We start from the raw sequence: 12319 nt of genomic DNA on the forward strand, positions 1-12319 counted from the left end.
TTTCTGCTTACCACAGTTGTAAAGAGTACTGATTCAAGTTCCCCTAGGCTTTCTGGCAGCTCAAACGAATCTGGCATCAACAACTATATCATGTTTAATGTCAATAAGCTCACATTTTTCACCTGTGCCTTAACTTAAACTCTTTCCTTGTATTTGCATGATTGTACATGTTACATGTGTCTAGCCTTCATGTAAAAGATATTTGCAAAATCTAGGCACCAGTTGGCTAAATGTGACCCTACTAGATTTTTTTTATACACTTATAATTGTTTATTATTGTTATATTATAAAAAGAATGGAATATACAGGTGACAGTTTGAAACTACTACTTCGAAAGCTCTAATGTGGAACGTTGCTTCTGGGTATTGTTTCTGCCCGGGGGGCAGTACGAAAACGCTAGGCTCGAAACTAACTAATTTGTCAAAAAATAAATAAACCACATGTTGCGACAGTATCCGAGTGCGGTTTAAGACCCAGTATTCCACATTGGAGCCAAAAAGGACCTAAACTGGCCAGGCTTTGTTGAAATGAATCTGGTTTATTGAATTCCGTAGACTACCCCTGCCCTCTTCCTGGCGGAGGGATCTATGACGTCACTTGTTGTTTGGAAGAAAGGAGCACGGCACCTAGACCTGACTGTCCTTTTATTATTATACATTTTATGACCAAATAAAACCGAGCCATGTCTACCCCGGCGAGGAGGCGATTAATGAGGGACTTCAAAAGGTATCTCGAGTATATATTAGACCGCTGTTCCGTTTTGGAGTTTTTGTTTCCCACTAACGCTTGTTAGCTATTTAATCACCGCCAGATCGCTGGTAAACCACGCCGCCTTCTCCATTGGTTCTTGGCAATGAGGCTAACCAGCCAGTACTAGACAACTATATGACACCAAACATTATATATTCTGATTCTTGTGTTTATGTAGAAGTATTTATATTTTATATAAGCCAAACGTGTGCCATGCAAGCGGAAGGTTTAGCGAGCTAGTTCGCTATCTCTCTCTCTCTCTATATATATATATATATACATACATATATATATATATATATATATATATATATATATATATATATATATATATTAGATAGATAGAGTATAATCGAAATTTATTTATATATATATATATATATATATATATATATATATATATATATATATATATATATATATATAAATACGATGCAATATATCTCACTCCTTTATAAGCACCATTGGCGGTGAGGATCACCTGGCTGCTTTGCGCTCTTACGCATGTATACCACACGTTGATTTGTGCATTTCATACATGCGGTTGTCATACGGCCGTAGGTCCGTTCTTCTCACTACCCACACACGTCTAATCACATATACACCTTGGATCTAGGGGTAGTTGCTAAAACTTTTAGATGGGTTCCTTCATAAGCCTAGGAATGCTTATCCAATTAGTGGCAGGTTGCAGGTTACTTCCCAAATACATTTGTTGTCTCAAATGGACAGAAAAAGTTGACACCTTGGGCCAGGTTAACTGCACCTGTAGGTTTGGCCCCTCAGAGTGAAGTACAAGATGAGCCCTTCGGCCTAGCAGTTCTCCTGATTGAAGAGCCCCATTGTGTGCACACAGATGAAAACCTTTTTGGATGATGCACTGCTTTAGTTTTTTGCTTTTAAGCCTAACTACAAAGACAGATTATTTATGTGTTAACCAAATGATTGGTTTCAGCGAGGGAGAATTTCTAGAGTTCCATGCAAGCAATCATGTATATAAACCTATTGTTTGGAAAACGATATTAATAACCAAGAATGTGTTGGTAATATTTTTAGTAATTGAGACAAGTCAATAAATTGTCTAAAAATACTGTTCCAGAATATGAGTCAGTAATATAAAAATAATAGCATATCTATTATATGTTATTATTGTGTAATATATATATATATATATATATATATATATATATATATATATATATATATATTACACAATAATATATATATATCTTAGTTTCTCAAAAATATTTAAGATGCCTGTCAGAAGTTTGGAAACACCTAATCGTTTATAGTTTTTGAGACATGTGCATAATACTTTTGATTGTAAAGTTGGTTCTAATTAACTGCAGTTTAGGCAAATTGTTTGGTAATGAAGTCTCCACCCTTCTCTTTTACAAAACAACCTCAAACCAAAGCTTCTACTCCGTGTTTAACTGTTAGTATAATGCAGTCTGGTAACATCTCTACTGTTCTTTGTCTTACATAAGTTTTTCTGTTAGAGGAATCATATTACATTGTTTTTAAGAAGGAAGAACTTCCAGAGTGTTGTTTTTTTTTTGCAAGCAATCAATTTTGGCAGTTTTTTGTGTTTGTGCAAATTTGCACGTGTTTTGGGCTGTTGTCCTGCTAAAAAATGTAGCCTTGACCTATATGCAATCTGTAAGCAGATACAGTATTTTTAATGTATTTAATATAATTTGGTATCGCATGGAGTCCACAATGTCATATAGTTTAACAAGGTTCCCAGGCGCATCCTCCAGTGTTTTGAAAGTGGAGATTAGGTTCCTTACTGGATTATTATCCTATTTTTTACATTAATTTTACCTTAATAATTTTTTTTTATATAATTTCTAGGGATGTCAGTAATTTTGTTGACAGTATTTTTAGATCAGCTTTAGACTGCATTCACTTAAATTAATTTAATTAGTGAGTTCATTAAGTGTGAATATATTTTTTATTTTCTGTCTGTTTTATATTTTTTATAGCCTGTCATTTTATCCATCTTTATCAAAGAGGCCAATATATGAACTGACTTTATGGTATCTAGGTGATATTAAGCACTCCATGTAGGTTCGATAAACACTAGGGTTACATACTGTGGATGTTTAAGGGAAAGATGAATGACAGCAGTATACTACAGGAGGTTACTTTGCAGCATTTGTGGGAGGTTTCAGCGTGTGCATGTACACATGAATGTATTATGGTGATCTTTACCATCCATAATGGTTAATGATGTTAGACCCAGAGTTGCATACAATCATGGGGTTAAAGGAATGTACTCCAATTCTGATTTTTATTTATCAGGCACAAAATAACGGTGATCCTCACTAGATATAATAAGCAAACAATTAACATTAGGTGACAACAAATAAGATTTATTACAATTTGAAGTATTTTTTCTTAAAATGTTCAGAAACCAGATGGAAATAAAGTACACATTTCCTACAGCCACAATTGTTAGTAGAGTAATTAGCATCAAATGTTACTAAAATGCACAATATTTATTAAGAATCAACCACTATATAAGCAGTTTGGTGTCTTCATCATGCCAAGAGGAAAGGACATCAGCCATGACTTCAGAGAAGCATGTGTTGATGCTCATCATTCTGAGAGGGGTTATAAGGCCACTTCTAAACCGTTGGATTTTACACTAAGAAGGATTGCATAAAAATAGAGAGAGTGTTGCTCGTCTTTCCTTGGGAGAGTCAAGAGTGTTACCAGTCTTTCTTGGAGTGGACATGGCAGAAAGAAATAGACCACTTAATGATCAGAGATAAACAAAAACTCACGAACCTCATAACAATGCAGAAAAGACTGAACCAGTATGTATTTCATGGAACCCTGACCTAAAGAAAAGTCTCTTTTGTCCAAAAAGATTTTGACAGCAAAATAAAAACAAAACAAACCTTAAAAGTTTTTAAATGTCCTTTTTAGTGAGAAGACTGATGTTGAGATATTTGGTCATCTTGCACAGTGATATGTTTGGTGTGAGTGCATCACCATACCTCATACCACCTGTGATGAATATTGAAGCAGGGGTGATGATTTGTTCTTGTTTTGTTGCTACAGGACCTGAGAATGTTGCTGGGACAATAATGAACTCCATGAACTTTTAGTCTAAATATAAATGTATTTATGCAATATGACAATCTAAAGTATAGCAGCAGATTTAGATCTGAACATTTAAAAAGGAAATAATTTAAGGTATTGCAATGACCAAATCAATGTCTAAACATCAACAGCACTGAGAGGCTGTGATCTGTGCTCAAACGAAAGGTCAGTTAAGCAAAGTAACTTTGTGAAAAAAGTATCTTTATCTAAAATAATGTAAAACAAAGAATAACCCCTAAAAACATGATTTCTTCATGGGGGTTTTTTTCTGTTTTTTTTTTTTGTTGTTGTTGTTTTTTTGTTTTTTTTGCTAAAGGTATGTTTACATGGTAGGCTGTATTTTTTTTTCCACCTGGTTTATAAAATAAAGTCTACAATTTTTTGGGGAAAAATTACTACATATTGAAATCTGTTATTTGTTAAATTTGATGAAAATAAAAAACAATTATTGTTTAGGCACTGCTGCAAAAAATATAAAATTGAGTGATTGCTTTCTTTTTCACAACACTGTAAATTAGGCCTCAGTATATCTGTTGTATTATAACAAAGCATGTTTTTGTAATGAATATTGATAAGTTTAAATATGTCCTTTAGACTTCAAGAAGACCCACCAACTGGTGTGAGTGGTGCGCCATCAGAAAACAATATCATGCTGTGGAATGCCGTTATTTTTGGGTGAGTAGTAAAGTCTAACTAAAAGTGAAACGAATCTGGTTTTAAAAAAGAAAACATTGAAAGTGAATTGTGGGTAATGCTTTAATGTTAAATAATATGCACATGATCACCAACTATTGAAATAACTTTTTTTCAGACCTGTAGGAACACCGTTTGAGGATGGTAAGTTGTTGTTTTCCATCACATTAAATACATGTTAATCACCACTTGTCCTGTTTGAATGATTGAGTTTTTGCCCTCTGTGAGCTTTTAAAATAATGCTGCTAACATCTACCTGATAATGTGTGTATTATGAAGTTTCATTGCCTTGTGTTATTTTTGCTGGTATACAAAAAAAAAAAAGTACTATTTGCTAAATAGTGCTAAATTTGCAGTGGTGGTTATTCTCTTTATATATCGATTAGCAGTTATGTTTTAACTAACCTTAATGTTTTATCCCTGTGCAAAATATGTTTTCTCTGTAATGTGACTCTTTATAATCTTGCAGGAACTTTTAAACTTGTGATAGAATTTTCAGAAGAATATCCAAATAAGCCTCCTACAGTTCGATTTATCTCGAAAATGTTCCACCCAAATGGTGAGCAACTGTTTTCTGAGTTTTATTGTCTATAACCATATTGCTCAGAATCTATATTAATAATTAAGTAAGAGTTTGTTGTATTCTTAGTAATTAAGGCCAGTCAATAATAATAATAATAATACTGTTCCAGAATAGTGGTGAGTGATATGACAAAAATATGTTTTTTGAAAACATTCAAGATGCATGTTATACACTCACTGAACACTTTATTAGTAACACTTGTACACTGCGTTTCATCATGAATAAGTTCTTCGGTTAGAGCCAAATATGTCAAACTTGGACTCATCTGTCCAAAGAACTTCCTTTGTCATTCATTGTCCACTTTTTGTGTTAATGCCTTTAACATAGTTCGTTGCATATAAATAAAAGGAACATGCACATGTCTCAAAACTTTGGACACCTGTTTTATTTATTTGATTATAAATTGTAAAATCCCATATGCCCATCCTCTAATGGTTACATCCAGCATTATAATGTGTTATGTCACGAAGCAAAAGTTGTCTCAAACTAGTTTTCTAAACATGGTTGTGAGTTCAGCGTTTTTTAGTGGCCAGTTCTCAAGCACCAGATTGGAATCCAATAGAACACCTTTAAGTTATGCACTTGAAAAATCTGCAGGAGCGGTCTGATGCATACATGTCAACATGGACCAGAATCTAATGTGGAATGCCATTAAGATTGTTTTAGATCAAAGCGAGGCCCTGCCCAGTATTAGTAGCAGTGTAGTTTTGCTAACGCAGCGTTAGTATCAGTATTCTGTTCGTAATAAAGTGTTCGGTGAGTGCACATCATATTGCACAGCAATACTCTGAAGATAATATATCTACTAAGCTTTTATTTGGCTCTAAATAGTTATTTGCATGAATGTATCATATTGTTTCAAGTATAGATTTGCCAAATGCAGTTTTAGTACCTTGTAGTAACATCGAGCAGATTGCAGCTGTTTTTAATTATGTAAACTGTACTGATGCCTCCTTATTAGTGGGTCAATGTTGGTATTATTACAATGCTATGTACCAGTATTAGCAGAGAAAATAATTTTTTTTTGTTCTCACAGTTTATGCAGATGGCAGCATATGTTTAGACATTCTTCAGAATCGCTGGAGTCCTACATATGATGTGTCCTCTATTCTGACCTCTATCCAAGTGAGTAATCATTCCTGAGAATAACTTTTAGTATTCTGGGTGTGCGCTTCTTTTTTTTTTTTTTTTTTTTTTTTTTTTTTATAAACACAGTTAAGACTGAACTGCTTATATACAAGCTTAGCTCACAATTAGAAGAGAAATGTATTTATTTATTTATTTATTTATTTTCCCCCTTCCCTAAAGTAGGATGACTATTGCATTAATCTTTATATCATTATGGACTGATGATGGTGTAATTAAGTGCAGTTTGATGATGGTATAATTAAGTGCAGTTTGCCATAAAGATTTCATGGTAATGTGCCACAACAGTAGTGTTCCAAAAAGCTCTGCCCTGTTGTTTTGCACAATAATGCGTTTAGGCATAATTATATGGCTTTAATCGAAGGGGTAAATTCTATCAGGGGGAAATTGTATTTGGAATTCTCTGACCCAGTTATGATTATGGTTATTAAAAGTGCTTATTATGTGTAATATTTGGCCAGTGATCAGGCAGTTATCATGAGAGAGTCTTATTGAAAAAATTTTTTATAACAAAATGTGCTGGAATCATTACAAAAAAGAAATGTTTAAATGCGAATTATAGAGAAGAGTAAAATATTTATTTGAGTCAATGCCTTCTTTCTAATCATAAACCAAAGCTCAGTAGCAGTCCACAGGTTGATGGCCAAAAACATCCAACTAAAATTTATATAGTACTTAAGATTATTACCCAGTATGCAATAAAATTAAACAAATATTAAAGTGTACTAACTAAATCATTATATTGAATGTCATATTTGATCATTCTTATTTAAACATTTATACATAATAAAAACTCGAGGCAGCCCCAATGAGGTTTTAAAATATTTGTTTCTGAACAAACAAGCAGAGTAAGTAATGAATAATGTAGATTAAGAATTCGAATAATGGAGTAATGATATCTGTACTTTATGTAAGTAATGTAATGAGTAATGATAACTGTAACTTTGAGCACATTGAGTCACCTTGTGTCACTCATTAATTTAATTAATTACCCTCTACAATTTCTGCTTTCCTCTCATTAATGCAGTCTTTGCTGGATGAGCCTAACCCCAACAGCCCAGCCAACAGCCAGGCAGCACAACTCTATCAAGAAAACAAGCGCGAGTACGAGAAAAGAGTTTCTGCCATTGTGGAGCAAAGCTGGGCTGACTCCTAATGCTCACAATTTACACGATTAAGTACCACATATCAGGTTCTCCAATCTTTTATTTAACCTATATCGGACACACACACACACACACACACACACACACACACACACACACACACACACACACACACACACACACACACACACTCATATGCATATACACACAGAAAACTGCTCTGCTGCAAGTGGAAATCCAATGGGTAATCCTTTGCCAATGTTTTGCTGCAAGCAGAAACTAGTCCTTTTTTTTTTTTCGTTTTTGATTTTTTTCTCATTTTTATGATAAGTTATTATTAAAAGCATTTATAATGTTTTACAACTCCAGAATTATTGCCACCCTTAATGAGAATTGTGCAAAAAATATATATAGAAAATTAATAACACATTCATACAATATTTTGAGCTTGGCGTTTTCTTAAAAATTTTTTCCTGTGGAAAAAGATTATCAGTAGAAACACAATAATAATTGCTGAAGCCTTCCTAAGAATAGAATAAATAAAAAAAAAAAAACAGAAGAATAAAAGACTGTTGTGCATATTGAGTCGCCCTCTTCATTTCAGTAAGTTTATCAGCCTGACAAGAAAAACACATTTCTGATTGCTGTTCCTGTAATAACTCAGGCATTTAGGTCTTGGTTGCTCTCAGAAAGGGATTTTTTTGGCTAACTGTCTACACTCTTTAATCATTCTGGAGATGGCAAATAATCATTGATTTTTGGAACAGGACAAACCCAAAAACCAACTACACTCCACACTTCTACAATGGATCTTTGTGCAGTGGCAGTACACTCAGAATTCTCTCATTGCAAAATTTTCATTTGTTGGAGAATTGAACTATTTTATGATGTTCCTGGTTGTGCGTATTCATTTTAATTTCATATGTATTTTTTATATGTATACAGCTATGTTAAAAGATATTTGGTTTTCCCCCGATGACAGAGTTTTTAAAAGAAATAAAGCTAAAGTGCTTTCTCTTATTGTATGTGTGAACTGTAATAGTATTTGCAAGGTGTATTGTGTGTATTAGTTATTGCATATTTCTCTAAAGGGTGCTTACAGTTCTGGAGTTTATTTTACTGATTTATTTTTAGACTTTTTCTTTTTTACTTTTCTTTTGGATTTTTTGGAGGTTAACAAAAGTGTTGTATAATGCCATAAATCCATAAATAATTTATAGTTTAATCTTACATACAGTTTTTTGTTGTTGTTCTGGAAATTAAATCAATCAAGGCAGTAAGACACAACAAAACCCTACTCATGTCACGTTTCTTGTGTCTCTTTTGTTACAATAATGAAAAAATAAATGTACTCTGATTAATATGAATAAATATATAAATATATATATACACACTGTTCTATATAGAATTGTAGCATCCAAATTAAAAAATAATAGTTTAAAAGAAATTGTGTGGATTATATTCTGAATAAATAAAATGGTTTTGTTGATAATCTTTTGAAACCTAAGGATGTATTCTTAATATTCATATAAAATTTTGGGGCCACTTCAAATTTTTGTCTTTCTAATAATAAATTAAAAAGTATTCTTTTTTTTTTCTACAACTCATGATCATGAGGAAAATTAAGTTACAATCCCAGGTCATTTTTGCTCAACTCTTAGCATTGCATATGTATTTTAAGTATTCACTTCACATCAAAAGACCCTGTATATATGTCTTAAAATAATCTTTTTTAAAAAGTGACAGTTTTGGAGCTTAGTAGGAAATCATGTGCAAATTCAGCTATAGAATCAATAAAAATTAAGTTGAAAATGTATGCAAAAATCTTGAATTCTGTTCCCATTTTTGGGGGGAAATAATTTTTTTAGTGTACAAAAAAGAAGCTTGCTGTCAGAGGATTAGCTTCAGGGTAAGTAATGCAGAAATAATAAAATAAAAAAACAGTGAAATAAGGATTAGAAAATCCTGCAAGGAGTACTGTAGCTGATAAATGAGGCAATTCTCCATTGCCAAAGAAGTGTATTTATGTCTTGCCAAACTTGTCTGGGATGGCACTTCTGGGTGTAGATGCCACTCGAATGAGCAAATGTACTGGCATGGCAGTGCATCTGTTGCTTAATTGTGCCTTCCCTGTAGGCTAAAAGAGAGGATGAATGTGTATGGGTCTACTTGAGTAGCTCTGCCATCCATGTCATCCAGCAAGAATGAAAGATTTGGACATTTACCCAAGGGCTCTGAATTCCCTAAATTTGTAACACTACACTGTTGCAATGAGGGAATTATCAAATGGTGTTAAGACCATTTGATTAGGATACTACTTCCAATTGGACCTCCCAGTTCTGTTCATCCAAAGAGTAGCTGCCTTACACTGCCTGTTGTCTTTGGGTTTAGCCTTAGGTCATGACATCCTTTAAATTAGCCCTAAGATGGGCCTGCTGTTGTAACTGTTGTTAGGAACCCTAGCATTTGAAGTGGTCAGCAAGAACACATCGCAGGCTGTCTACATTTGTTTTGCAAGCATAATAATGTCTCACTAATTGGGATGACAAAGTGATTAGTATGTTGTTTATTAGATTTCTGTTGAGGTTTTCTTCCAAGAGCACTGCAATGTGTGATAACGGTGGATGTATCTAATGTGCCTGGCTTCTTAGTGAGGACACACATGGGCCAGTCATAAAAATACATCCAGTAATTTTTATCAAGTATATATTAAATATATCTGCATCTAAAATAATATAGCTGCATGTATGCATCTTGTGGATATCTTAGAAGACAAAATGTAGCTATCTCTAGGTAGAACTTATGTATTGTCTGTCCGTAAGATGAAACCTTAAGACCTAAAGATGAGGACATGAGAATTCTTATTAAAATCATATGCGTTTTAATGCTGGGTCCCTGAAGGGATGCATAGGTTAGAAGGTGACCAACCAGAAACACTGGATGTTAGAAATTCCCCTTTGGCAAATGGACAAATAGGGACCTGCCTTAAAGATTGCATAAACCTAATACCAAATTATTAAGATAAGAGATGAGACCAAGGAAAAACAGATCTAGAGCTCTGCTGAGACTGCATGGTTGGAACTATGCACCATTGGATCTGCACTGTGACAAGGACAAGTCGGGGTTTGAAAACTGTCATAGAAAACATCCCGGAATCACTAGAACTTTTAGAATCATTTTATATTTTTATGGTTTTGGGAGACAGTCCTTCTCTAAAAAATGCTTCACAAACATTTTCTTTCTGAAAAAAATATGCAATCGTAAGGTTTAAAGACTGCAGGAAAAAAAAAAAATAATAATTTTAGATTTTGTGACCAGTCAAACACTGACTCCTGGGCATAGGATATAAGCATATGTTGTGCATTGAAAAGCACTAAACAATTATTATTTTTTTTAATGTATAAAGAAAGATTATTATAGCAAAATGATTTACCTCGGTTTGTATTTAGAAATCTTCTGTCTGGCAATGTAATAACTTGTTGGAATATGAGTAAAAAACCCAAGGAGTGACTGACTTTTTTTTTTTTTACAAAATTCTTTACAAAATTTCAATAGTATCAACAGAGATCACATTGTACAACAGCTCATTACTGTGCTGGGACAGTATAAGGATAAGCTGTTGAACATTACCTCTATTCACCATACACCACTGCCAAATCCCTAATCTTTTAATGACTGTTTACACTGTTCATGTTGCAAGGCACTGCCACTTTAATTTCACCCCAGTCTGCTCCAATCTCATTCACACTATTAAACAGTATACTTTTACATTCTTATTTTATTTTTTTAAATACTTATTTTATTTCAATTATAATGGTGCATTACATTCAGTATGCTTCTGGTAATGTTGTGCTAATAGGTGAATCTCTCAGTCTGGCTGGCTACATTGTTTTCAGTCCTGACCTATGGCCAGAAGTTTTGGGAATTACACAAAAAATTTATTTATTTATTTTATTATTATTATTATTATTTTTTTTTTACAAAGTCTGCCACTTTACTGATTTTAGACCTTTTTGTCAGATGGTACACTGAAGTATAATTACAAGCATTACATAATTGTCAAAACCTTTTATTGCCAACTACATTAGGTTTATGAAAAAAGGAATATTTGCAGTGTTGACCCTTTTTTTTTTTTTTTTTAAACCTCTGCAATTTGCCCTGGCATGCTTTCAATCAACTTCTGTGCCACATCCTGATTTATAGTAGCTAATTCTTTGCATAATCAATGCTTGGAGTTTTTCAGAATTTGTGTTTTTTTGTCCACCTGCCTCTGGAGAATTGACCACAAGTTTTCAATGGGATTAAGGTCTGAGAAATCGATTTCGATGTTTTGTTCCCCGAGTCATTTAGTTATCACTTTTGCTTAATGCCAAGGTTCGTTATCATGCTGAAAAAGGCATTGTTAGTCACCAAACTGTTCTTGCATGGTTGAGAGAAGTTGCTGTCTGAGAATGTTTTTGTACCATTCTTTTTTCATGGCTGTGTTCTTAGGCAAAATTGTGAGTGAGACTGAAAAAATGCTTTACTGTTGGCATGACACAGGAATGATGTGTCGCTCACCTTTTCTTATCTGGACAAGCTTTTTTCCCGGATGCCACAAAAAATCCAGAAGTTATCAGAAAATGACTTAACCACAGTCTTCTATTTCCTGGCATGTTTCTGAGTGGTCGGAGGAAACATATGCAGACAAAGGAAGGGTATCCACAACAACTCGACACAAACAATAATCCAAACTGGAAATGACCAATTTTAAAATATTGCTGAGTAAATGCTGTTGGGATAAATGGGATCTCAAATTTTCACTGCATCAAACAAATCTTTTTACAGCATACACATACAGTATTGTTCAAAATAATAGCAGTACAATGTGACCAACCAGAATAATCCAGGTTTTTAGTATATTTTTTATTGCTACGTGGCAAACAAGTTACCA

General features: G+C 33.5%; 1 protein-coding gene across 1 annotated transcript; it reads left to right on the top strand.

Moving 5' to 3' along the window:
* Positions 1–367: 367 nt before the first annotated feature.
* On the top strand, positions 368–8678 carry LOC310739378 (ubiquitin-conjugating enzyme E2 B). Its single transcript, XM_083565304.1, has 6 exons — positions 368–726; positions 4453–4533; positions 4670–4695; positions 5021–5110; positions 6171–6259; positions 7308–8678. The coding sequence occupies exons 1-6, from the start codon at positions 683–685 to the stop codon at positions 7434–7436; spliced, it is 459 nt and encodes a 152-aa protein (XP_083421430.1). The 5' UTR covers positions 368–682; the 3' UTR covers positions 7437–8678.
* The last annotated feature ends 3641 nt before the right edge of the window (positions 8679–12319 follow it).

Source organism: Silurus aristotelis (assembly GCF_946808225.1).
Source record: "Silurus aristotelis genome assembly, chromosome: 16".
NCBI lineage: Eukaryota > Metazoa > Chordata > Actinopteri > Siluriformes > Siluridae > Silurus > Silurus aristotelis.